Source organism: Chrysemys picta, chromosome 22 (genome assembly GCF_011386835.1).
Source record: "Chrysemys picta bellii isolate R12L10 chromosome 22, ASM1138683v2, whole genome shotgun sequence".
Lineage (NCBI taxonomy): Eukaryota > Metazoa > Chordata > Testudines > Emydidae > Chrysemys > Chrysemys picta.
This window is the reverse complement of record NC_088812.1, coordinates 1,254,690-1,281,931: the sequence shown is the minus strand read 5'-3', so window position 1 is coordinate 1,281,931 and position 27,242 is coordinate 1,254,690. Positions and strand designations below refer to the sequence as shown.

General features: G+C 63.8%; 2 protein-coding genes across 3 annotated transcripts in view; both read right to left on the bottom strand.

The window, feature by feature from the left end:
* LOC135977035 (uncharacterized) overlaps window positions 1-27,242 on the bottom strand; it is a 348,641-nt gene that overhangs the window by 68,324 nt on the left and 253,075 nt on the right. The gene's annotated exons all lie outside the window — the stretch shown is intronic.
* The window catches only part of PDE4A (phosphodiesterase 4A), a 137,526-nt gene that overhangs the window by 101,619 nt on the left and 8,665 nt on the right, over window positions 1-27,242 (bottom strand). Inside the window, exons 2-3 of one of the 2 annotated variants that reach the window (XM_065575643.1) lie at window positions 24,766-24,908; window positions 17,188-17,420 (exon numbers count right to left, since the gene is read on the bottom strand). In XM_065575643.1, the coding sequence (XP_065431715.1) occupies window positions 17,188-17,420; window positions 24,766-24,807 (275 nt within the window). In that variant the 5' untranslated portion in view covers window positions 24,808-24,908. Of the gene's footprint in view, window positions 1-2,170; window positions 3,011-17,187; window positions 17,421-24,765; window positions 24,909-27,242 lie in introns of those variants that run through there. The other variant, XM_065575642.1, reaches the window with a different exon arrangement.

Sequence of the window (27,242 nt, the reverse complement as noted above, 5' to 3'; positions counted from 1 at the left end):
GGTCTGAGGAATTGGCACATTTTAAATGCCACCGGCGTTCTCCCACAGATAATGACTGTCCGCGGGTAGTAAATTTCTCAGATTGGCCAGCCCAGGGCAGGAGATTTCTTTTTTAAACACCCCCCGCTGCTCCAGGTGGCAAGAAAGAGCCCTCGCCCCCTGTGAGAAACGAGGAGACAGACGCAGCAAAGGACTAAGACACTTCCTGGAAAATCACAAGCAGCCTCGTAGAGCGAGCACAGCAGGCTTTGCACGTCCAGAGAAGTCAGAGCCGGAAGCCCCTGGCCAGCCCACAGCTCGATGGGGCCTCCATATCGGAGAGCGTAAGTCCCTCGAAGACTTGGAAGTCTGTAGGACAGGCTGGTTCGGGGCTGGGGACTAGGACAACGGGCCTTTTCCCCCTAGAGGGCACAAGATCTGATCCGCTGGTTCTGATCCCTAGAGCGGGGGGACTGGCTGGCTCAGGGGGTGGGGAATGGGTTACGGGGCCTTTCCCGTGTGGGGAGCGGCTCCAATCTGACCCCAAGGCGGGGGTCGGGGGCCACGTGGCTCAGAGGGGAGTGGGGACTGGGACGCAAGCCCCTTCCCCCTTCAGAGAGGGACGGCTCCTCTCTGGCCCCAGAGTGGGGAGACTGGCTGGCTCAGAGGGAATGAGATCTGGGGCCTTTCTGTGTGAAAAGCCACACCAGCACACACCACGCACACCGGGCACTGACCACCCCGCCCACGGCTCCCTGGCTGTGCCGCACAGACGCAGCCCCGGGTCCCGCACCACAGGACAGCTGCACCAGGCCGACCTGAAACCAGCTTTCAAACGGGTTCAGTTAAACCGATGCCATCCCCTGCGCAGAGGCGCCGATTTGACAGCGGCTTATTTCGGGTTAGCTTAAACCCCCGGCCGAGGCACTGACGTTGCACTGAAAAACCCAAACCAGCAGCACCCTGCCAGCGCTTTGCACCTTTACTTCAGCTGCTGCGGCCCCAGCCAAGGAGAGTCACACTACAAACGGAACAAGAGCCAGACACCCAATTGCCGTGGCAAGCGCCGGTTCAGTCGGACTCTGAGAGAACGCTGTAAAACAACAAACCCACCCACGGCTTATTGCCTCTCGTGAGCAGGGGTCAATTTCCACTTCTGCCCCTCCCAGCCCGTGACAGCCCAGCATCTCGGCGGGATGGGGAGTCCCGCAGCGCTTCCTCTGAGAACAACGGCGAGTTTCGCTTTCTTCAAGCAGGGAGAAGAAAGGGCAAAACCAACCAGACCCAAGTGCCCGTTTGACCCCCCAGGATCAGCCGCGGAGCCAAACCTTCCCCAGGAACACAGACCTACAGGGTGAGAGGCCACGCAATGGGTCCCAGGTTTGAGCTGCATGCTTCAAGCACTGACAGACCCAAGTTGCTGCTCCCAGATTATGACAGATCCCCCTCCCCACACACACTTTTTTCAGACCACTTCAAGCACTGCCCACTGCGCTGGTCTAGCAATGGGGCGGACGCACACACGCACACGCGTGTGCCCCCAGTGATTCCGTGGCTGTGTGTCCAGGCACTCACTATCCTTCTGGGCTCTGCTTCCTGAAGAGTTTGGCTCGCTGGGCGTCCCCAGCTCTCCACCCAAGGTGGGGGTTTGGTTTTTAATCAGAAGGTTTAGCCCCCACCTGCCTGGCGTGGTGTAAAGCCAGTGAGCGAGGCGTGGCTCCTGGGGGTTTACTCCAGGGGAAGCCGAGATCGGGAGCAGATCTGGCTCATTTCACCCCCTGTCCTGCCTATCCTGAAGATAAAGAAGCAGCTAGTCCCAGCCTCTGGGACCATTTTGCAAGGCTCAGAGATGCTCGGATTAGTTAGCAGCAAGTGGCTCTGCCCAAGACGGCAGGGCCAGCAGCAGGGGGTGGCTCTGAGCCACCCTCGATCAGTCGCTGTCCCAGGATGCTCGGAGGAGAGGGAAACCCTGGAGGTGGGCGCTAACGGCTAAGCCAAGCCCCCCCAGACTTTCACACCGACCACTTCGCCAAGGCAGGGCTGGACGCTTCCCCAAGGGGTTGTCAGAGATTTCCACAGCAATGCCCTGCAATCCGGGGTCTCACTCCGGGGCGGGGGGAGGGTCTGCTACACTCGCCGCCCCCCCTACCCCCCAGCGCTCCGCTCCCTGCCCGGGGCGCCCCGCACCTACCGCTTGCTCGTGCCGTGGCTGGGGGTCCCGTGGAAGGAGGAGGGCCAGGACATGCGGGATTTCTTCAGCCCCGGCCGGTCGCTGGTGTCCATGGCGTCCGCCCGCTCGATGTGCCGGGGCGGGTGCCGGTCCGTATCCGAGTAGCCCCGGTGCTTGATCTTGATGGGGGTCCGGGGCTGCCTCCACAGGTGCTGGGGGGGCTTGAGGGTGGCCTGGCCCTCCCGGGGCACGGGCAAGGAGAGGGACAGGCTCTTCTTGGAGCAAGGCGGCGGCTCCATCGCGGCGCGGGGAGCGGGGCGCACGGCGCGCCCCGGAGCCGGGCGCCAGGCAGGCGGCTCCGGACGGAGGCTGGAGCCCGGGGCCGGGCTCTGTGGGCGCGGCGGAGCCCGGTGACAAGCGGGAGCCGAAGCGAGTCACTAGCTCCCCCCCGAGCTGGGTCAAAGGCGAGCTCGCCCCCGAGCCCCCAGCTCGCCGGCTCCAGGCGCCCTCTCCATGGCGGGCGGCGGGCAGGGGAACCCCACTGGCCGGCGGCGGGGGCTGGGACGGCTCCGCGGGCAGCTGGACCGGCGCTGGGCGCTGCTGGGCGGGCGGCCGCCGGGTGGCTCTGGCTGGGGGCGGCGGCTGCTCGGAGCCGGGTCTCGCCGCCGCCGCATGTCACGGGGCGGCGCAGAGAGGCGCGGGGGGCCGGGAGCCCCCCCCCGGGATGGCTCTGCCCCGCGCCGGGCTCCGCATGGCCGGCGCCTCTGCCCCCTCCCCGGCCGCGGCCGCTCCGCTCCGGGAGAGACGGGCTGGGGCGGCTCCGAGCGCGGACCCCGGCCTCCCGCAGCCGCCGCCTCACGGCTCTGCCGCCTGCCCCGCCTTGCGCGCACAGCCCGGCCCCCCATCCCAGCGCAGAGCCCGGCCCCCCGCCCCCCATCTCCTCCCCCCGCGCACAGCCCCCCATCTTCTCTCTCCGCCCAGACCCCCCATCCCCGCGCAGAGCCCGCCCCCCCCCGCTCCCCATCTCCTTCCCCCGCGCACAGCCCCCCATCTTCTCCCACCGCCCAGACCCCCCATCCCCGCGCAGAGCCCGGCCCCCCGCCCCCCATCTCCTCCCCCGCGCACAGCCCCCCATCTTCTCTCTCCGCCCAGACCCCCCATCCCCGCGCAGAGCCCGCCCCCCCCGCCCCCCATCTCCTCCCCCGCGCACAGCCCCCCATCTTCTCCCACCGCCCAGACCCCCCCCATCCCCGCGCACAGCCCGGCCCCCCCGCCCCATCTCCTCCCCCCGCGCACAGCCCCCCATCTCCTCCCCCCGCCCAGACCCCCCATCCCCGCGCACAGCCCGGCCCCCCGCCCAGAGCCCCCATCTCCTTTCCCCGCGCAGAGCCCCCCATCCCCGCCCAGAGCCCCCATCCCCGCGCACAGCCCGGCCCCCGGCCCCCATCTCCTCCCCTCGACCAGACCCCCCATCCCCGTGCAGAGCCCGGCCCCCCGCCCCCGCCATGCACAGAGCCCCGCTAACACTCCGTACATCAACCCCCGCCCCGACGACGGGCTCCCCCTGCCCAACCCCCCAAACACACACAGTCCGGGGGCCCTTCCCGTGGGCAAAGCCGGCGCGTCCTGCCCGCCGCCGCCACGAGAAGGCGACATGGCGCCTCCCCGGCTTGCGCTGGGGCGCTGCAGCGGCGCCCGTCCCGGGCCTGCCCCGGTGCTCCGCGCGAGGAGCCGCCCGAGGCCATGGGGCTGTGGGCAGCCAGTTACACCCTGCCCGCTGCCGTGGGGCCCCTGCCAGCCCCGGACCCGGCCTGGCCTCCTCCCCCAGGGCTGAGGCTGGAACCACAGCAGGCGCCTGTGAGAAGCCCAAACACGCCAGGCTGCTGGCGCTGGGCCCGGGGCTGGACCCTGGGCTTGTTACTTTTGTCTAACACCTAGAGACCTCATGGGAGATCAGGGTCCCACCGTGCCAGGTGCTGCCCTGAGTCCCCCGGAGATCAGGGATCCCACCGGGTCGGGCGCTGCCCAGAGCTCCCCAGGAGATCAGGGACCCCACAGGTCGGTGCCGCTCAGAGCCCCCCGGAGATCAGGGACCCCACCGGGTCGGGCGCCGCCCAGAGCTCCCCGGAGATCAGGGACCCCACAGGCCGGTGCCGCCCAGAGCCCCCCGGAGATCAGGGACCCCACGGGCCGGTGCCGCCCAGAGCCCCCCGGAGATCAGGGTCCCACCGTGCCAGGCGCTGCCCAGACCCCACTGAGATCAGGGCCCCATCACACTGGGCACTGCCCAAACCCCGACCAAGATCAGGGCCCTGTCACGCTGGGCACTGTCCAAACCCCGCCCAAGATCAGGGCCCCATCAGGCCGGGTGCTGCCCAGACCCCACCGAGATCAGGGCCCCATCAGGCCGGGTGCTGCCCAGACCCCACCGAGATCAGGGCCCCCTTGTGCCGGGCGCTGCCCAGACCCTGGCCAAGATTAGGGCCCCATCGCGCCGGGGAAAGTGAGGCCCAGAGAGATGCAGGGATGTGCCCAAGGTCCCCCAGGGTGTCTGTGGCAGAGCCAGGATTTGAACCCAGATTTCCAGCCCTTCGCCCTATCCACACCGCCCCCCCCGCCTCACCCCGGGCACTCTGCTGGCATCATCACTGCCCTGCAGAATCGCTGGTGCCAGCTACTGTGGGAGGCTGGGCTGGGTGGGCCACGGTTCTGATCCGTTCGGGCCATTCCAAGGGACACAACTAGGTCTCTGTCCCTTTCCCTCCTCTCCTCAAACCACTAACTGGTACTTAATTGCCCAGCCCTGGCCAGACGGGGTGTTCACTCCAGCCTGCCTGGGGGGTAATTATTCAATGAGCCCAACCACCCGCATGAAGGGCACCATGCCGCCTGCACCCAGAGAGGGGACAAGGCCCAGAGCCAGGCTGGGCTGAGCCTCAGGGAGGGGCCCGGGAGAGCGCGGAGCCGGCGCCGGGGAAGCTGCTTGGCGAACGGGAATCTCCTCCACACGTGGAGCCCGATTCACCATAGCCCAGCTCCTCACTCCCCTCGTGCAAAGCGAGCTGCAAACGCCAGCAGCTACGAAGAGCGGCACTCGGAGCAGAGCAATGGGGAACTGGGCCTGTGGCAGGCTGGGCCTTGGGACCAGAGCTGGCTCTCGGCGTCCCAATCCCAGACAGAGCCAGGTGGTCAGGGCTCCCAATCAGGGACTTGAACCCGCATCTCCCCGGCCCAGGGGAGTGACGTGAGCACCAGCCTCGCTGCTTGCGCCTGTGTCTCACGAAAGGTTTCACAAGGTCTCCGTTTCCTTCCAGTACAGAACGAGTCCGAACTTCAGAGAATCCAGAAACGTGGGGCTGGGAGAGACCTCGCGAGGTCACCGAGCCCGGGCCGAGTAAAGCCAGACCAGCCCTGACAGGGGACTGGCCGACCTGTTCTTAAAACCCTCCGATGCTGGGGATGCCACAGCCTCCCCTGGGAGTCTGGTCCAGCACTGCCCTGAGAGTTAGAGAGTTTTTCCTAATATCTCACCTCCATCTCCCTGGCTGTAGATTAAGCCCATTGCTTCTTCTCCTACCTCCAGTGAACACGGAGAACAACTGGTCACTGTCCTCTCTGTACCAGCCCTGAACAGATGTGAAGACTTATCAGGTCCCTTCAGTCTTCTTTTCTCCGGACTAAACATGCCCAGGGTTTCTAACGGTTCCTCGGAGCTCAGGGTTCCTGAACCTTTCATCGTTCTGGCTACTCTGCTCTGGACTCGCCAGTTTGTCCCCATCTTTCCTCAAGTGCGCTGCCCAGAACTGGCCTGAGGCCTCCCCGGTGCTGCGCAGAGCAGGGAACGACCTCCCGTGTCCTACGCCCCCCACGCCCGTCGCTACACCTGGCCCCGGAACAAGACTTGTTGTGACGAACTGGGACTGTTCTTACTGTGGTGTGTGAATGCTGACAGGGGAGTGTGACTAGGATGGTCTGCATCGGGGGATGGGAGCCGGCCCAAGGGAACATACCTGAGCTTGTAACATGAGAACCCAGGAGGGGGTTGGAGGTCAGATGACTCCGGGGCCCGGGAAACTGAACAAAGGCTGTGGGAGGGGTCGCTGAAGCCAGAGTGCTGGAAGCAGGCTGGAGAGATGGCTGGGGGTCAGAGATGGCTCTGACCTCCCAAGGGGGGCTGGGCTGGGATGCCCTGGGACCCCAAGATGGACCTAACTGAGGGGGTCCCTGTTGTCTGTGCCTGCAAGACCTGTCTTGGACTGTATTCCTGTCATCCAAATAAACCTTCTGCTTTACTGGCTGGCTGAGAGTCATGGTGAATCGCAGGAAGCCGGGGGTGCAGGGCCCTGAGTCCCCCAATACTCCGTGACAACTGGTGGCAGCGGTGGGATCTACTGCACCCCGTGGACGGCGCTTCCTGCAGTAAGTGACTGGGGAGCAGTAAAACGAAGGGGGATTGACGGGGACCAGGCGTGCTGAAGAGTGAGAGAGAGACGGTTATTACCCCTGGGAGTGTGTGACCAGCGAGAAGGACTTTTGCAGTAACAGGGTCCCCCGGGGGGATCGCAGCGAGTGGTCCCAGGGGCGGAGGAGTCTGCAGCTCGACCCTGGCAGAGAGGTGGTGACCTCGAGAAGGGCTGGCACACTAGGGGTCCCCCTGGGAACTGTGGGGAGCTGTGAGCACACAGGCCGGTGAGTGGCCAGCAGGAAGATGTATGCCAAGCGGCTTAAGAGCGACCTGGTGGAGCTGTGCAAGCAGAGGCGGCTGCGCATTGGGAGGCTCACCAAAGAACAGCTCATTGCCCAGCTGGAGGCGGAAGATCGCGCGAATGAACTGATCCCTGTGTCTCAGGGAAGCAGCCTGGCAAATGCAGCGCAGGCACCAGTGTCTGTCCCAGCTGGGAGTGGTCAGCCGGCTGCTGAGGGCTTCCCGAGACCCCTCCTTCCTATGCCTAGGGGAAGGGTGGGGAGGAGCCCAGCAAATACCGAAGGCGCCGTGACCCCCCCGGCCAGCAGGGGGTCCCCCCGGCGAAGCCCGCCGGCCAGCAGAGGATCCTCCCGGCAACGTTCGGCATCCGGGGAGCGGAATTGGCTGGAATGGGAGAAAGAGCTAAAACTGAGAGAGCTGGAGGATCGTGAACAACAGAGACAGCATGAAGAGAGACAGCGTCAGCATGAACGGGAGGAGAAAGAGAGACAGCATCAGCATGAAGAGAGACAGAGACAGCATGAACGGGAGGAGAATGAGAGACAGCATCAGCGTGAACGGGAGGAGAAAGAGAGACAGCATCAGCGTGAACGGGAGGAGAAAGAGAGACAGAGACAGGAGAATGAGAGACAGCGTCAGCATGACCTGGAACTGGCGAGATTGAAGGGCAGCGAACCCCCGGCTGCGGTGAGTGAGGGGGGACCCAGGACTGCACGGAGCTTTGATAAGTGCATCATGGCCCCATACAAGGAGGGGGAGGACATGGATGACTTCCTGGAGGCCTTTGAGACGGCCTGCGAGCTGCACCGGGTGGATCCCGCGGACAGACTCCGGGTCCTTACCCCCTTACTGGACCCCAAATCCGTGGCATTGTACCGCCAACTGGGAGAGGCAGGGAAAGGGGACTACGAACTATTCAAAAAGGCCCTGCTACGAGAGTTTGGGCTGACTCCTGAGATGTACCGGGAAAGGTTCCGGAGTCAAGATAAAACCCCTGAGATCTCCTATTTGCAACTAGCCGTCCGCATGGAAAGATACGCCAGCAAGTGGGCTGGTGGGGCCCAGACGAAGGAGGACCTGATTAAACTGCTGGTACTGGAGCAACTGTATGGGCGGTGCCCATCCGACCTGAGGCTGTGGTTGGTGGACAGAAAGCCAGAGAACCCGCGACACGCCGGGCAGCTGGCTGATGAGTTTGTAAAGAGCCGGACAGGGGGTGGCAGGGAGGAGCCCCAAAGGAACAGGCCCGCCGTGATGCAGAGAGAGAGTCACCCTGGGACCTCCCAAAGAGGGAATATGGGGAATCCCCTCCCACGGGGAAGGCCCAGCATCAGGGACAACCGACCGGCTCGAGGGGACCCACGGGACCTGAGCTGCTATTACTGCGGCCGAAGAGGCCACGTTCGGGCCCAGTGCCCCAAGCTCAAGGACAGACTGAGCAGACCGAACCCGCATAGGGTTAACTTGGTAGAGGCCCAGACGGACGAGGGGCAGGCTTCTCACGCAAGAGGGGCTGGCAGCTTATCAACTGCTCAAGAGAGAGAAGGGCCCCAGGCCAGCTCCTCTAGGGGGCTGGATGCCCCAGACTCAGGGTTTTTGGTTTATACGGTGGGTGCGGGGCTGTCCCTCCGGAGAGAGTACCTTGTTCCCCTGGAGGTGGATGGGAGGAAGGTCAATGGATACTGGGATACGGGCGCAGAGGTGACGCTGGCCCGGCCCGAGGTGGTGGCCCCAGATCAGGTGGTGCCCAACTCCTACCTGACCCTGACGGGGGTGGGCGGAACACCAGTCAAAGTGCCCGTGGCAAGGGTACACCTGAAGTGGGGGGCCAAGGAGGGCCCCAAGGATGTGGGGGTACACCCGTATTTGCCCACTGAGATATTGATGGGGGGGGACCTGGAGAACTGGCCAAGCAACCCCCAAAAGGCACTGGTTGTGACCCGCAGTCAGAGCCGGCGAGGGGCCCTGCGCCCTGGCCTTGGGGGGGGTGCCTTGCCTGAGGCGCAGGACCCTAACCTGGTGGGGAGGGAACGCCCAGGGACGCGGCTCAGGGAGGCTGCAGCTTCGGACCCAGCGGGCGAGAAAGAGCAGGTGGCCATCCCTGTCCCAGCTGCTGAGTTCCAGGCCGAGTTACAGAGAGATCCCTCCTTGCGGAAGATAAGGGACCTGGCCGACCTCAATGCGGTACAGACCCTGGAACGAGGTGGCCGGAAAAGGTTCCTGTGGGAGAAGGGGTTCCTGTACCGAGAATGGGCTCCCCCAGGGAAAATGGAGTCAGGGGGGATCAGGAGGCAGCTGGTGGTACCCCAGAAGTATCGCCGCCAGCTGCTGTGCCGGGCCCATGATATTCCCCTCTCAGGGCACCAGGGAACCTGGCGTACCCAGCAGAGGCTGCTACGGAGCTTTTACTGGCCTGGGGTCTTTGTTACTGTCCGACAGTACTGCGGATCCTGTGACCCCTGTCAGAGGGGGAGGAAGGCCTGGGACAAGGGGAAAACAGCTTTAGGACCCTTGCCCAGCATAAAGGATCCTTTCCAGAGGGTGGCCAAGGTTAAAAAGGCGGCTCTAAACCAAGAGAGCCCAAAGCACAGACCTCCAGACTGGAGCGCTGGGAGAAGACCACAGCCCAGTTGGAACCCCAGAGGTATGGGGGTGGGAAAAGGGCACAGGCCGCATAAACCTTCCCACATGCGAACTGCGAGTGCCATCAAGCACCCCCGAACTAAGGGGGGGCGTGGAACGGAAGGGGCCTGGTGTAACTCCCACCAAGGAACTGGAGGGATGCGGGGGCATCCATGGGAACGGGGGTAGGTTCGAACTTCCCCGGGTCACTGGCTAAAGTGACCCTGCTCAGTTCGGTCTCGAAGGGGGGAGAGATGTGACGAACTGGGACTGTTCTTACTGTGGTGTGTGAATGCTGACAGGGGAGTGTGACTAGGATGGTCTGCATCGGGGGATGGGAGCCGGCCCAAGGGAACATACCTGAGCTTGTAACATGAGAACCCAGGAGGGGGTTGGAGGTCAGATGACTCCGGGGCCCGGGAAACTGAACAAAGGCTGTGGGAGGGGTCGCTGAAGCCAGAGTGCTGGAAGCAGGCTGGAGAGATGGCTGGGGGTCAGAGATGGCTCTGACCTCCCAAGGGGGGCTGGGCTGGGATGCCCTGGGACCCCAAGATGGACCTAACTGAGGGGGTCCCTGTTGTCTGTGCCTGCAAGACCTGTCTTGGACTGTATTCCTGTCATCCAAATAAACCTTCTGCTTTACTGGCTGGCTGAGAGTCATGGTGAATCGCAGGAAGCCGGGGGTGCAGGGCCCTGAGTCCCCCAATACTCCGTGACACTTGTCTTTTGGGCAACTGCCTCGCATTGTTGGCTCATTTTCAACTTGTGACCCACTGTGACCCCCGGATCCTTTTCAGCCGGTTAGTCCCCACGCGGGGCTTGTGCATTTGACTTTCCCTGCCCAAGAGCAGCACTCTGCACTGGTCTTTACTGAATTTCAGCTTGTTGATTTCAGACCAATTCTCCAATTGGCCACGCTCGTTTTGAATCCTAAACCTGCCTCCCAAGTGCTCCCAGCCCCTCCACCCGGGTGTCATCGGCACATTTGATAAGCCCACACTCCACTCCGTTACCCAGGTCGTTAACGAACATACTGAACAGTCCCGGCCCCAGGAGTGACCCCTGCAGGACCCCCTCCCCGCTCGCTGGGAGTGCCCCTTTCAGCCGGCTGCGCCCCTCCTTACAATCATTTCATCTAGACCAGCTTTCCCTGGTTTGCTCCTGAGAACGTCCCGTGGGACTGTGTCAAAAGCCTGATGAAAACCAAGATCGATCACATCCATCCACTAGGCCAGGAGCCCTGTCGAAGGAGGAAATGGGGGCGGTTTGGCCTTGACAAAGCCGTGCTGGCTATTCCTTCTAACCCCGCTCTCCTCCAGGTGCCGGCAGACTGACTGTTTAATCACTTGGTCCACAAAAAGAACAGGAGTACTTGTAGCACCTTAGAGACTAACAACCTGTCATTTGGTCCAGTATCTTTCCAGCTCTTGGAGTCAGGCGGACGGGTCTATCGTCCCTGGGTCCTCTGTGCTAGGCGCTCTGTTTGCCCTTCGCCCGTCCCCGGGAGTCTCAAAGATAATTGCTAACGGTTCCAAGATTGCTTCAGTCAGTCCCTTAGGTACCTCGGCTGAATTTCCTCACATCGAATGTACCTGGGTATTCTTTAACCCGACCTTTCGCTGCTTTGGCTTGTGTTCCTCCCCCGAGTTGTTAACCTCTGGAACCTTCTGCCAAATGGAATTCTTGTTTCCCAGCCAGCCCTGGCTGCTGGCTCATTGTGTGCCAGGGTTCTGTCGCTGTCTCAGAGCCAAACGCCTCCTCAGCTGCTAGTGACGGGGCCGATCTCACATCCTCTCCAGCTGCACCCGCTTCCCCGCTCTAGATCACTCTCCAGAGGGGAACCGAGGTGCCTGGAGGGAAAGTAGCTGGAGCAGAGATTTGCACAAGCTCCCCCAGCAGAGCCAGGCCTAGGACCGCTCTGCGCCCTACACTGCCTCACCGCTGCCTCCCTGGAACATCACTACTGTCCAGGCTCTCTAACCTGCGCACAGCAAAGGCCCCCGCGTGCAGCGGAGACGGACCGACACCGCCTGGCTGAAAGCTGCCCGCTTCCCAGGACCTCAGTCATTTGTACAAAATCCACTAGGGACACTCCGCTAGGCCCGTCCCGAAGGGTTCTCCTCGCTAATTAAACTCCACTGGAATTGCCGCCCGAAACGAGCAGGGGCATGACGCATGCCGCACCAGCCCCGCCGTTTGGGTGTTCTTCTCCCGGCCCGACACCCCGCGGTCAGCAAGCAGGCACCGCGGGGTGCAGGCCCAGCCTGCACCCTGGAAACGGCCAAGCATCTCCCATAGTTAGTGGGAGCTGGCTGCATCCAGACGGCGCGCGAGAGGTCGGGTGACGTGGGAGCTACTTGACGTTATTAGGATAAATGGACAGAGGAAAGAGCCCGGCAATGAAACAGCAGTTGGCGAGCCGCAGAGGCAGCTAGGACCACGTGAATTTCGCAGCCATGGGGTCTGGCTCCCGACCCCCCCGGGCTGCAAAGCCAGGTTCAGAGCCTCAGCTCTCCGTTCAAACCCCTCACAGCTCCACCATGCGACCGCCTCCCTGAAGAGGGATTTGAGCCCGAGCCCTGCAAAGACACAAGCACATGCTTAGCTCCAGGACTGCAGTGGGACAGAGGGGGCGGGAGGCGTCTCCCGTCTGATCCAGTCTGGTAGTGGCTTCGTTCACTAGGACGGGATCGGGGCTTGCCTGGCCTGCTCTGGAGCTGAGTGGCGCCCAGTGCCCCGGGACAGCACGCTGCCCCGAGCCCTCGGCCCAACGGCCGGCTGGGGAATAAAGGTCATGGGAATTACAGCAACTTAGCCGCGGAATGAAACTGACGCCAGAGGCGGCCACCTCTGTGACTCCTTCCTCTGGTCGCTCGCCAAGCCCTCCCGGAACGGCCCAGGGCAGAGCTGCGGCCGCCGGGGTGAGGGGCAGTACCGGCCCCGCAGAGCCACAGCTGGTGTCTGGCAGCACTTAGCGAGCAGGAGCCCTGCCCCGGGGGCTCAGAGGACGCAGGCACAGGCACAGAGAGAAGGAAGAGAAAGGTGCGGGGACTCACCCCAGGCAGTGACCGGCAGAGCCAGGATTTGAACCCAGAGCTCCTGCATCCAGCCCCACCCAACTGCCCCGGCTAGTTCCACTGCCCCAGGGAGCCCTTCCTCCCGGCCTGAGTGACGCGGCCTGGCAGCACGAGGCAGACGGAGGCGGCCCCCCCTCTCCCCCCGGCTTTCCTTGCCCTGGGCGGCCACAGAAAGGTCACCGCATCCTCTTGCAGCCCCGCTGCTCACGCGTCTGCTCCAGTCACTTCACTACCCGGGGGGGCCAATCCGCGGAGCAATCGAAAGCCACTTCCCTCGCCCACCAAGGTTCTGGGAGCCCTGGCAACTGGGCAAGGCAGGAATCCCCCCTTTCCACCAAGCCAGGGGATTTTCCTGGGGGACTGCAGAGACTTGGCGGTTACACGGGGACAGAGGGGCTACGTCCAGGGCTCGCGAGCTATGTAGCTGAGTGGCGTGAACACGCCCACACACACGCGCACCCTGCCACGCCGTGTGAAACTCACTCAGTGTGAGGTCACCAACTCAGCCCCGCAGGAGCAAACGCTCCCTGACCCTTTCGAGGGGAACCAGGGTGGCGGGGGTGGGGGGAGTTGCACTGAAAACCATGCGAAAGTCAAGCCCAAACGCATCCAGCCAGGAGACCCCAAACCCGGAAAAAATCATAGAGCCCTTAAGAGGCAAAACTGCTGGGGTTTCCCACGGCTTTAACGATTCCGTTTTGTTTCCTAGCCCTATTATTACGGCAGCAGCTAGAGGCTCTAACCAGGGGTCGAGGCCAGACACAGAGTGAGACGGGGTCGTCACCAGACAGTTATTAGGGTTACAGTAGATCCTAGCGGGCCCGGCACAGATATGCACATAGTAAGAGATTTACCCTGCCCTGCCCAGCTCACTGTTTAAATGGACAGGACAAAGAGTGTGAGGGGAAACCGAGGCACAGAGCAGGGAAGTGGCTGATTCAGGTCTCCCAGCAGGTCAGTGACACAGCCAGGAACAGAACCCAGCTCTCCTGGGCCCCAGTCCAGTCCCTGACCCACTAGATCACATCTTATCCCTTGCTTGCCTAGCTCTTCCCCAGCAAACCTGCCCCCAGCCTGTGCCAAGCAGGATTTTCCCAGCCCACACTTCCCATGACAGCGTCCAGGATGTAGGAACAGACACACTTCAGCAGAGCATGATAGCGCCACCCCAGCTTCCCAGTCCTGGCCCCGGCCCCCGCCCCAGCCCCCGCGCGGCAGGGAAGATCTACGGCTGGCTGTGGGGAGTGATTAATACCCACGAACCTGACACTCCCCCTGGGGATCCTACCAGAGGTGCCCATTTATCACCTTCCAGGCGCTTGGCAGAGTCTATCGCAAGGAAAGAAGGAAACTGTTCTGATTCACACTGCCCATCCCCAGGGCCAGGGCAGCACCACACTCACCCCATCGAGCCAGGCACTGCCCGTCCCCAGGGCAGCACCACACTCGCCCCATCGAGCCAGGCACTGCCCGGAGCAAGGGCCAGCCCCGGCCCTGGAAAGCTTTCAGGCGACACAAACACAGGGTGGGAGGGGAAACTGAGGCAGCGAGTGAGGCAGGGATGTGCCTTAGTCACCCAGCAGGGAACAGAACCCAAGGGTCCTGCCTACAGGGCCAGCCCCTAAGCACCAGTGCACCCCCAGTGAGGCTGGGCTCAAAATCCCAGTGCCCAGGCGGGGAACTGCAGCACAGCGCCACCCGGCTGCCGCTGAGAGAGCTAGTCACGGAGCAAGGTCTTGACCCCAGCTCTCCCGAGGGCCCATAATCCTAGACCACCCGTTCTCTCTCCTGCCATCTCCTCTCCAGGACAAGGACTGTGCCAGGCCCCCCCAGACAGCCTCATTCCCCCTGCCAGCCTACGGGCCCTGGCTCCCAGCGCCGCCAGCCACCTGAGTGCGAACGTGCCCAACCCCCGAGCTGCTGCAGCCATCCCAGGGGGTGCAGGCATCGAGAGCTTTGCCAGGTTGTTATCTCCGGGAGCCGTGCGGGCGCCGATTCCTCGGGGACTCCAAAATTAGCAGCCAGGTCTCCGGAAGGGCCCAGCAGGTGTCCAGCTGGCTTGGAAATCTGGGCGGAGCTGCAGCCCGTGGCAAATCCAGCCCCGGCTGTGGATACTAAACCCTGGAAACCCGCCTTAGGTTCCTGGCCCCAGGTCACACAGAGTCTGTAGCCGAACCTGGATTAAACCCGCGTCTCCTGCGCCCCAGCCCGCCACCTCAGCCCCAGGCCCAGCCTCCCACCAGGGGGCATCCCGTGGCGGGGCTGCGGTTACATGCCAGCCGCTGAAAACGGCCTGTCACGCAGAACTCACAGCGCTGAGGAATGGCTGCTCGAATGGCTTCTGCCGGTGACATTTTGCTGCTGAGATCTTGCCTATAATTCCCGAGCAGCACCTTGGGTCCAATTACTGCGCTCACGCTTAGCATAATGTTAACTCGGCTTAATTAGCCTGAGAGTTAACGCTGACAACCAACGGTGGTGCAGCTCCAGTAGTCACCTCCCAGGTTGGCAGCTGTCCCTCTAGCAAACAGACACACATCTCCACGGTCCAGCCAGCCCCGAGGCCAATCAGTCACATCCGCACTGGCAGCTCTTGTGAGCTCGAAACCCCGGGGGCTTTGCTTAAAGCCCCAGCTCCTGGAGTCATGTGAATGGGGGAGACTCGCAGCTTGCACTGAAAAAAGCAAAGTCCGTTTCTGGCCCTTTTGGCTGCAGAGAAAAGCTTGGAACGCTGCCCCTCATTAGAGCAATTGAATGACAGATGGTGTGGTTCGCTAGCGATTCCAAATGCTTTTTTTAAACTCTCATTGCAGGTCGAACCGAAAAGGACATTTTTCAAAATTTTCAGTGAAGCAAAAAGTTGAAGACAATTGTTTCGGGTTGAACTAAACACTTTGTTTCTATTGGGATCCTGTGAAATGTTTGTGATTTATTTGTAATGAACAGGGAAAAAAATACTGAATCCAAATGTTATTTCAAACCAAGATTTCACTTTTGCTGAATGGGCCTGAGCCCCGGGAAATCCAGCTCCGAGGCCGGGGCTGAGCCCGGGGAAACACTGCCCAGGATCACGCCAGCAGTCGGGGCAGAGCTGGGGCCTTAACCACCCGAGCGCCCCTAGTTCCAAACTCTGGCATCACTTCCCACGAACTAGACCCAAACTCCCTTCTTCGTGGATAATCAGAAAGCTCCTGCCTTTGGCATTATCCCCCCGCGTCCTCCCTCCAGCGCCCACCTCCCCACATTGTCACAGGCTGGTTAAACCAGCATTCTCTCTTTTTTTGGTCTTCTGTGGCAGAATCGGTGCTGAAGCCCTGGCCAGGGGCGCTGGGCTCCGAGAGGAACAGGCAGGGGATACAACTGGTCTATCTGAGCTCATGACAAAAGCCCAGAGGTAACCAGCATGAACCACAGCTCCCCCAGTGTGGGGGTGGGAACGCTGTTTGGTCGCTGGCCTGGGCCCCCGGGGGAGGTGAAATGACTGGAACAAACAGGGAACCTTGAAGGAACAAGGACGTTGCTTCTCCAGTGTCAAAAGACAATTGATTCCCAGCTGACGAGTGGGGGGGTTCAGCGTTCAGCCGCCACCCACGGGTCAGACAAATCCCCACGGGGGGCTCAAAGCTAATCAGGCTTCCTAGGGCTGCGAGAGCTGTCTGGGGGCTCCCCCCAAACCCTGCTACAAATAAACACGCTTTGGCACAGCTCCTCCTGCCCGCGCCCGCCAGGAAGCAGCACTTACAGCATTCGTTACGGTCCTTCCTTGCCCGGCACAATCGAGGGAGCGGGTCTGCCAGAGGTGGTGGGTTCGCCCAGCCCCAGGGAAGGAGAGAAGGAACCAAGCCCCTGCTGGTCTCTGTATGCCCCCCCATGACTGGTCGTGGTGCCCACCCCGCAAAGGGAGTTGCCTCGGAGCCCCGAGATGCAGCCTGCATGGCCCTGCGTGGTGTAACTGTCTCCCAGCCCTGGGGTGAGGCCGACCCCGCCACAGGGCACCGAGTGGCAGGGAAGGATTATGGGCCAGGATCCCCCGCAGGCAAGGGGGCAGGAACAAGATAATGGTTTTAGGGAGATTTCCGCGGTGCCCAATAAATCTCCATTTGAGCCGACTAAACCACTTAGTGCAGCTGGGATGAGAGCCAGATTAAATCACCACTTGCCCTGGATCTGAGAGACCCTCCCCCCGTGCTGCCCCTTCACCCCAGCGCCGGCCCCTTAGCCAAAGGAGGCTGGTCTGCAGGGCCCACCCTCGGCAGGCCACAAGCACTGCTGAGACCCGACTGCAGGGGGCGCTGTCGGGGGCTCGCCAGGGAACGCGGGCACCTCCACCTGGCTGCACCACCTGCTGGCAGAGTGCAGGGCGCTGCCCTCAGACACGCAGCTGAGGACATGACCAGCCCTTCCCCTGGGTGTTTGCACACTCAGAGCACAACCAGCCCTTCCCCTGGGTGTTTGCACGCTCAAGGCACGATAACCAGCCCCCTGGGTGTTTGAACACTCAGAGCACAACCAGCCCTTCCCCCAGTTGTTTGTATGCTCAGGGCGCAATAACCAGCCCCCTCACCCCCCGGCTGTGTGCCCACTCAGGGCACGATAACCAGCCCCTCCCCCAGTGTGATCCCCCCGTGCCCTACCTGTCCGGCTCAGCGTGGGTGATGGCGATGCGGGGCGGGATGCGCAGGGGCAGGGTGGTCGGCCTCTGGACGCTGTCGGCCTCCGGCGATCGCGCCCGGTCCAGGGGTTTCCACGGTGGCACCTGCAGGCTGGAGGAGAGGCGGCGCCGGCCCCGCCGCAGGTCCGCGCCCAGCATGCTGCCAGCGGTGTAGGAGCGGCTGCAGAGCCCGGGCTCCAGCAGGTCCTTGGGCTTCTGCCAATGAGAGCAGAGGGCGAGCGTCAGGCCAAGGGGCCAGAGCACCACCAGGCTGGCACAAGGGTGACCCATGACCTTTCCTCACCCTCAATCTCCTAGAGGGGATGGGCCCCTGCCCCATTCCCCACCCCCCTGAACCAGCCAGTCCCCGCCCTGGGGCCGGATGGGAGCCAGCGCCCCCCAGAGGTGACAGGCCCCGTGCCCCATTCCCTGCCCCCTGGAGCCAGCCAGTCCCTGCCCTGGGGCCGGATGGGAGCCGGCGGCCCCAGAAGGGACAGGCCCTGCCCCATTCCCCACCCCCCTGAACCAGCCAGTCCCCGCCCTGGGGCCAGATGGGAGCCAGCACCCCCCAGAGGGGACAGGCCCTGCCCCATTCCCCACCCCCCTGAACCAGCCAGTCCCTGCCCTGGGACCGGATGGGAGCCCGCACCCCCCAGAGGTGACAGGCTCCCTATCCCATTCCCTGCCCCCTGGAGACAGCCAGTCCCAGCCCGGGGGCCCAATGGGAGCCGGTGCCCCCCAGAGGGGACAGGCCCCCTATCCCATTCCCCACCCCCCTGAGCCAGCCAGTCCCTGCCCTGGGACCAGATGGGAGCCGGTGCCCCCCAGAGGTGACAGGCCCCACGCCCCATTCCCTGCCCCCTGGAGCCAGCCAGTCTCAGCCCTGGGGCCGGATGGCAGCTGGCGCCCCCCAGAGGGACAGGCCCCTGCCCGTTGCCTTTGTGCTGTTGTTTACCAGCCCATCTCAGAGGTGGGGGGGGGCGGCTGAAGCGGATGTTTATTCTCAGCATCGTCAGGCTGCGCTAATCAGCCCCCTGCCCCTCTCGACAGCGGGGGGGAGCTAAGGATAGACTCCGGTTCTCAGCTGCAGCAGCTCACACAGCTGGATGGACCGGCCCCCGCTCGGAGCTGGAGGGGACACGGCCTCTGTGCCGAGCAACCTGGGCCTTGGAGCCAGTGAGAGGTGAAGCGGCTGGCTTAGGGGGCAGGGAATGGGGCAGGGGCCTATCCCCTCCAGGGGGCTGTCGCCTCCAGGGCATGACCTGGCTGGCTCAGGGGGGGTGGGGAATGTGGTGTGGGGTCTGTCCCCTCTGGGGGGCGCTGGCTCCCATCCGGCCCCAGGGCAGGGCCTGGCTGGCTCAGGGGGGCAGGGAATGGGGCGCGGGGCCTGTCCCCTCTAGGGGGCGCTGGGTCCCATTTGGCCCCAGGGTGGGGACTAGCTGGCTCAGGGGGGCAGGGAATGGGGCGCGGGGCCTGTCCCCTCTAGGGGGTCACCGACTCCCATCCGGCCCCAGGGCAGGGACTGGTTGGCTCACGGGGGCAGGGAATGGGGCAGGGGCCTGTCCCCTCCAGGGGCCTTTCGCCTCCAGGGCATGACCTGGCTGGCTGGGGGTGGGGGGTGGGGAATGTGGTGTGGGACCTGTCCCCTCTGGGGGGCGCTGGCTCCCATCCGGCCCCAGGGCAGGGCCTGGCTGGCTCAGGGGGGCAGGGAATGGGGCGCAGGGCCTGTCCCCTCTAGGGGGCGCTGAGTCCCATTTGGCCCCAGGGTGGGGACTAGCTGGCTCAGGGGGGCAGGGAATGGGGAATGGGGCGCGGGGCCTGTCCCCTCTAGGGGGTCACCGACTCCCATCTGGCCCCAGGGCAGGGACTGGTTGGCTCACGGGGGCAGGGAATGGGGCAGGGGCCTGTCCCCTCTGGGGCCATGTCTGGAAGGCAGAACTTGGTCCCGTGGGTGGGCCATGCTGGGTCGCAGGAAACGTGGTTGGCTCCAGCCCCCCAGCCTGGGTTCTATCCTGGCTCTGGGGGGCAGAGGGGTCTAGTGGGTTAGAGGGGGGCTGGGAGCCAGGACTCCTGGGTTCTGTCCTGGCTCTGGAGGGCAGAGGGGTCTAGTGGGTTAGAGGGGGGCTGGGAGCCAGGACTCCTGGGTTCTGTCCTGGCTCTGGGGGGCAGAGGGGTCTAGTGGGTTAGAGGGGGGCTGGGAGCCAGGACTCCTGGGTTCTATCCTGGCTCTGGGGGGCAGAGGGGTCTAGTGGGTTAGAGGGGGGCTGGGAGCCAGGACTCCTGGGTTCTATCCTGGCTCTGGGGGGCAGAGGGGCCTAGTGGGTTAGAGGGGTGTGGGGAAGGACTCCTGGGTTCCCCTCCTGGCCCTCACAGGGAAGCCAGGCTGGGTACGATCGCTCTGCTGAAGTACTAATGCTGGTTATCATCACTCCGCCCTTGGAACACTCATCACCGAGCTCCCCTCCAGCCCTATCTGAACGCTCGGGTTTTAATTAGAAAATGTAATTAAACGGCAGAGAGACCCGGGGGAGGGAATTAGTGGAAAGAACTCATTCAACTGGGACCTGGGCGGGCATGGACGGGCAGCGCTGCCCTCTAGTGGGCAGAAAGGGAATCACAGCTCTCGGGTATCCCCAGATGCCCCCATCTCCGCAGCAGGGAACAGCTGTGTGTCCTAGTCCTTCCACCGCGAGCAGGGATTCCCCAGCAGCTCAGGCAGGGGGCGGGGCTCTGTCCCCCACCTCCCAGGAGATCCCAGCTGGGACATTGATGATTTCACCAGATCCCAAGGCCACAAACCGTCTGAGCTCCGTGACAGACCCACATGGCCCAAATCTGCAGCCAAAGCAACACAAACACTCCAAGGACAGAAACTGGGGAATCCCGCAGGCAAAGGGGGGGCTCCCCAGTTCCCACAGAAGTGGGAGGGAACAGAGCTAAAACCTGTCTCTTATCATTGCTACTATTACAATAGCTCTTTGACACCCCAGCTGAGATCAGGGCCCCCTCACGTCGGGCGCTGCCCAGACCCCAGCCAAGATCAAGGCCCCGTCGGGCTGGGCGCTGCCCAGACCCCGACCGAGATCAAGGCCCCGTCGGGCCAGGCGCTGCCCACACTCCGAATGAGATCAAGGCCCTGTCGGGCCGGGTGCTGCCCACACCCCAACCGAGATCAAGGCCCCGTTGGGTCGGGTGCTGCCCACACCCCAACCGAGATCAAGGCACCATTGGGTCAGGTGCTGCCCACACCCCAACCGAGATCAGGGTCTGGTCGGGCCGGGCGCTGCCCAGACCCCAGCCGAGATCAAGGCCCCGTCGGGCCAGGCGCTGCCCACACCCCGACCGAGATCAAGGCCCCGTCGGGCCAGGCGCTGCCCACACCCCGACCGAGATCAAGGCCCCGTCGGGCCGGGTGCTGCCCACATCCCGACCGAGATCAAGGCCCCATCATGCCGGGCGCTGCCCAGACCCCGGATGAGATCAGGGCCCCGTCGCGCCAGGCGCTGCCCAGACCCCAGCCAAGATCAGGGTCTGGTCGGGCCGAGCGCTGCCCACATCCCGACCGAGATCAAGGCCCCATCATGCCGGGCGCTGCCCAGACCCCAGCCGAGATCAGGGTCTGGTCGGGCCGAGCGCTGCCCAGACCCCGGCCGAGATCAGGGTCCCGTCGGGCCAGGTGCTGCCCATATCTCTGCCTCACAGATCATCCGAAAGGCAGCTCCTGCTCTGTGCAGAGACCCCCCCAGAGGAGCGGGAAGCTCCAGGCCTTGGGCGCAGTCATCTTAGGCTGGAATCGCGGCCCTCTGGCCTTTGCCCAGCGCAGGTGTACGGAGATGGTGACCAGGGGGATATTACCCCAAGTCCACCATGTCTGTCCATTTGCCTGGAACCAGCCCAGGTTCCCTAGGGGCATTTTCTTAATTAACTGACTAACATAATTGGTGTGAGTATAAGGGGGCTGTTTACCCCTCGCTAAGCCCCAGCCCGGCACTGGGTGTGCCAGTTCTTGGATGACGCCAGCACGCCGGCCCCCTGCGAGACACTGGGCAGGAGCAGCCGGAATGCTAGCACCGCCATCAGAGCCGGCTGGGACTAATCTAACGGGCAGCACCTGGCCACGGCGTGAGACCGCACGCAGCAAACACGGTGTCAGCCCGCCCGCCCGCTGGGCATCGACCAGAGACAGCGGCTGAGCCAGAGTCGCTAACACGCTGCAGCCACCACACAGAGCAGCTGAGGGGGGCAGGCGATGGGGGAGTGGGGGGACCCTGTGATGCTGCAGGGTCCGGGGAGCCAGGAAGCGGGGTGCAGGGCAATAGGCGGGCAGAGGGCACGGGGCAGTGCTCTGGCGATAAATCCGGGCTGTGTACTCAAGGAGGCTGCTGTCTGTAAGGCCCCCTGGCTAGTTAGGTGCAGAAATTAGAACTGCACAGACCTCCGCCACTGGAGTGAACGGTAGCAGTAGTAGGTTGTCACCTATATGCAGACCAGCACTATATGAGCCCACCGTGTGCTGACGCTGCCAAGGGGGCTCGGATCAGCCCGGGGCGCAGTAACAGGCCGGGAGTGGCGGATGTGAGACGCGGGAAGTGACTGTCCCGCTCGGGACGGCCCCAGCAGGAGCCCAGTGTCCCGTTCTGGCAAGCTGGGGAGAGCCCGGAGGAGAGCGGCCGGACTGAGCGAAGGTTCAGCCAACCTGCGCTGCGAGGAACGTTACAAACCCGGGGCCTGTTTGCGCCGGAGAGAAGCCTGAGGAGCCCTGAGAACCGGCCTCCCACGCGCAGGGCTGGGGGAGGGGTTGTTCTCCACGCCCACTGGGGCAGGACAAGGGGCAGGGGCCGTATCCGCAGCAGGGGGGGTTAGGTCCGGTATCCAGGAATCCCAGGGTAGCTGAGCTCTGAAATAGGGTCCCCAGGGCGGCTGGGACGTCCCCGTCTGTCACGGAGGGTTTAAGGGCGGCTGGACAAACCCCTGCCAGGGCTGGTCTGGGTTTGCTGGATCCTGCCTCAGCGGCGGGGGCTGCACTTGAGCTCCAGAAGCCCCTCCCAGCCGGCGTTTCTATGAGTCTATAGAAGGGGGAGTCCTGACTCCCAGCCCCTCTTGCTCTAGCCACTGGGTCACACTCCCCTCGCTGGGGATAGAACCCAGGAGTCCTGACTCCCAGCCCCTCTTGCTCTAGCCACTGGGTCACACTCCCCTCGCTGGGGATAGAACCCAGGAGTCCGGGCTCCCAGCCCCTCTTGCTCTAGCCACTGGGTCACACTCCCCTCGCTGGGGATAGAACCCAGGAGTCCGGGCTCCCACATCCTTCCTCTCCTAGCAATACAGCACAGGCCATGGTAATGCAAAGCAACCTGCCTCCACCCTAGTCAGGCCAACGTTAGTGGGGGTCATGTAGCGCGATCAGCGCAGGCTGGGTTCCCGTGCCTCGCAGAGAGCTCAACGAACTCTGGGTTGTCTTGGAGCTGCGAGTGATCACCCTCAGCACACCCCAAACACAAACAGCTATGCGCCCCGTATACAGCCAGCTATGCACCCCAATGCACCCCAAATATAGCCAGCTACACACCCCAGTGCACCCTGAACACAGCCAGCTATGCGCCCCAATGCACCCCGTATACAGCCAGCTATGCGCCCCAATGCACCCCAAGTACAGCCAGCTATGCACCCCAATGCACCCCGAATACAGCCAGCTACACACCCCAGTGCACTCCGAGTGCAGCCAGCTACGCACCCCAATGCACCCCGAGTGCAGCCAGCCATGCACCCCAATGCACCCCAAACACAGCCAGCTATGCACCCCAGTGCACCCCGAGTGCAGCCAGCCACACACCCCAACGCACCCCGAGTGCAGCCAGCCATGCACCCCAATGCACCCCAAACACAGCCAGCTACACACCCCCAGTGCACCGTGAGTGCAGCCAGCCACGCACCCCAAACACAGCTAGCTATGCACCCCAATGCACCTTGAATGCAGCCAGCTACGCACCCCAATGCAGCCCAAACGCAGCCAGATATGCACCCCAATGCACCTTGAATGCAGCCAGCTACGCGCCGCAATGCACCCCAAACACAGCCAGCTACGCACCCCAATGCAGCCCAAACGCAGCCAGATATGCACCCCAATGCACCTTGAATGCAGCCAGCTACACGCCGCAATGCAGCCCGAATGCAGGCAGCTACACTCCCGAATTCTCCATTAGCCCCCCCAGCTGCAGGTATCCCCAGGCTGCCAGGGAGCCCCAAGAGCCTGTACTGACAGGTGCAGCAGCTGCACACTCCAGTCTGCCCAGTTACTGGCGTCTTTCTGCTCTCAGGGCAGCAGAGGGCGCCCCCGCACCACCTTTCCCTGCGTGCGCCCTCCCTCCACTGTCTCCAAGGCCAGTAGCTGCAAAGAGAACCTGCCAATGCACACGTGTGTGCCAATGTGCAAGGCTGTGCATGGCCAAGCATGCTTTCCGGTGCTAGTGCAAGGCCGTGCCCGCTTCCCGGTGCTAGTGGAAGGCCACGCACACTTCCTGGTGCTCAGGCAAAGCCACGCATGCTTCCCGGTGCTAGTGCAAGGCCGTGCCCGCTTCCCGGTGCTAGTGCGAGGCCGTGCCCGCTTCCCGGTGCTAGTGCGAGGCCGTGCCCGCTTCCCGGTGCTAGTGCGAGGCCGAGCCTGCTTCCCGGTGCTAGTGCAAGGCCGTGCATGCTTCCTGGTGCTCAGGCAAAGCCACGCACGCTTCCCGGTGCTAGTGCAAGGCCGTGCCCACTTCCTGGTGCTAGTGCAAGGCCACGCACACTTCCCGGTGCTCAGGCAAAGCCACGCACGCTTCCCAGTGCTAGTGCGAGGCTGTGCCTGCTTACCAGTGCTGGTGCAAGGCCACGCACGCTTCCCGGTGCTAGTGCAAGACCGTGCCTGCTTCTTGCCACCAGTGCAACCTGACAGCTGAACACCAACAACTAAAGCACTCCCCTTCGGCGTAGGGGTGTCCGGGAGAGAGAACGGTGCATGGGGGTCCCAGCTCAGGAGCCCCAGGGCTGCCTCACGGGGGGATAAGAGAGCCCAGGCCCAGCCGGTTTCAGCATTGGCTCGTGCCTGGAAGCCCTCGCTGCCCCGGGTGCAGGGACACCCGCCCAGCGGGGGTGGCACAGAAAGCCCCACCCACCAGCCTAGGGCCTTAACTACATCCTTCCCCTCCAGCTCGGGACCCCTCGGAGACTGCAGCTGGTGGCATTTACCTCCCCGCAGGCTCCCAGCCTGGGGGAGCCCCCGGAGGTGCCCACAGCCCTGGCCCTTGCCCTGGTGGGCATTGTCCACTTGCCTGTCAAGGGGGCTGGCTGGCTGGGACGGGGCCTTTCCCCTCTAGGGGGCGCCGGCTCTGATCTGGGGCCTGGTCAGTGCCTGTTGCCACCTTCTCACCCATTCGGTGCCCCTCCCGATGCCATGAGCTCATGGGGTCTCACCCCTTGTTGTAGGGGGCAACTCCCTGCCAGGCCGCACCACGCCAACAGGGACGCCGAATGGACAGGCCCCTGGTCCCCTGGATGGAGGGGACACTCCCGGTGCCGCTCTCACCTCGTCCACCGTCACAGCCAGGACGCTCCGGCTCTTCTTCATGTCCCCGTCCAGCCGGGGGTCTCCTCTGCTCTCAGCCACGCGGCCCTAGGACGCAGGGCAAGGGCCGGAGTTAAACGCTGCTCTCGCTGGCTGCCTGGAGCCTGAAAGACAGTGACGGGGGGGTGGGGGCATTAGATCCTGGCTGCCCCATCCCTCCGCACGATTTCCCAGCAACAGGGGCCCCCTGCAGCCAAGGCCCTTAGGACAGGATCCTGCCCCATCCCCTCCACATCCCCGGCCGCACCCAGCCCCCACTAGACCCCACTCCCCTCCCAGAGCTGGGAACAGAACCCAGGAGTCCTGACTCCCAGCGGTGAGGGGAACGGAGCCAGACCCAGGACGTCACAGGACCAGCCCAGCCGCCCTCTGTCTGGTGTGTGCCCAATTCAGACCAACGTCTCTCTCCACGCCTGGGGACAGCCTCCCCAGGGGGCGATTTCATGAACTAACCACCCCGGCTCAGGAGAGGCCGGGCGGTAAAATTCATCCCAGAAATACCCTTGTGCAAAATGGGGCGGCAGGTTCACAACAGAGGGAGGGGAAGGGTTAGTTCACCCCAACCGTGCCGCAGAGGACCCAGGGGAAGGGCTGGCAGGACAGGTTCTGTGTAACGTGGACACACTGTACGTGCGAATGCTTGCACAGCCCCGCACACGTGAACCACCGGAACTGTCTGCACCGTGCACACACATTTGCACACGTCCCCAGTGCACAGCGTGCGTACTGAAGTTCCCCCACACCGCAGCAGCCCTGCGGACCGACACGCTTGCTGCAGCAGTGTTCAGATGCTGCAGGTGCTCCCGCAAGTCCCGGCTTCCTCTGGGCAGCCCAGGGAAATCCACCCCCTCCAGTCCCCGCGCGCAGAACGGGAGCCCCGGGCCCTTGGACGGGCAGGGGGGCCAGCCCCACGGGAATGGGTCTGGGCAGCGCCCGGCATGGCGGGGCCCCAATCTCGGCCGGGGTCTGGGCGGCGCCTGGTGCGACAGGGCCACAAACTTGGTTGGGGTCTGGGCAGCGCCCGGCGCGATGAGGCTCTGATCTCGGCCGGGGCCCTGATCTCGGCCGGGGTCTGGGCAGCGCCCGGGACAATGGGGCCTGATCTCGGTCGAAGTTTGGGCAGCGCCTGGCACGTCAGGGCCCTGATCTCAGCTGGGGTCTGGGCAGCGCCCGGCGCGACAGGGCCCTGATCTCGGCTGGGGTCTGGGCAGCACCCAGTGCGACGGGGCCCTGATCTCGGCTGGGGTCTGGGCAGCGCCCAGTGCGACGGGGCCCTGATCTCAGATGTGCTCTGTGCAGCTCTAGCATAATATCAATAATGAAGAACACCACGTGGCTCCCAAGAAGGGCTGAGATGGGACTGTGGGGAATTCTTGTCCCAGCCCCAGTCGAGGATCAGCTGGTTCTGGGGGTGGAGAAAGGCAAGGGAAGGATCTGTGCATGGGTGCGATTTCACTCTCAGCAGCGACCTTGCCAAGCAGGTCTCACCTGGCACTTGTTCATTCCTTACGGTTCTCACCTGCCTGGGGTTGTATTTAACCAGGACCCGCTGCCGGGAAGCGTCTGTCTCTCAATCGCCCGCCCGCCAGCCAGGGGAAAGCTGGCGAAAGCAGCAGCAGGCGAGGGCAGCCAGCTGCCTCTGAGCTGCCCTTCCAAGACGGGTGCAACTCTGCTGCAAGCCGGGGGCCCCCCAAACCCTACCCCGGAGCCCCAGGAGCCTTCGCAACAGAGACCCACCCTCAGCTGGCAGCTCACGGACCTGTGGAGGCAGGGGAATCCCACTTGCCCCCCACCCCCGCCCCAGAGACAGGGGGCACCAGGACAGCGGTGTTCTCCTGGGAATAGCAGGGCAGGGCCCAGGGAGCAGTGCAGGATGGACCCTGGGAGAGCATTGGCAAGGCCGCCCCCTCCTGCAGCTCCTTGTTTCTAACCCCCAGCAGCCCGGGACAGGGGCCCGTGGGCCTGGGGCTAACAGGGCAAGCCCAGAAGGGAGCCGCGTGGGCCCCGCGCTGAGCCGAGGGGGCGGAGGGGGGGAACCGCGTCAGCATGGACTTCGGAGAGTCCTGCGGCTCGCCAGCCGGGGCCAGGGACTCCCCAGGAATGGACGTGCTGGAGCGAGAAGGGCGGGGCTGTGGGGAATAGGGGGCTCTGGGGCAGGCTAGGCGAGGAGGCCAGAGGAGGATGGGCTCAGGCTGTAGGTGCCCCTCTGGCCCCAACCCCAGCAAAGGGTCCGGACAATCGGCAGATTTGGGCTCCGTCAGACCAACCCCTCCCTCCCGGCCCGGGAGTCCCGGGGACATCACAGCAGCACCTAGAGGCTGTAGATCAGAGCCCTGAGCGCTGCAGAGTCCCTGCCCGGCCCCAGAGAGATCAGGGATGGGAAGAGAAACAGGGGAAGGGACTGGCCTCGGTCCCACAGCGGCTCAGCGACAGAGCCA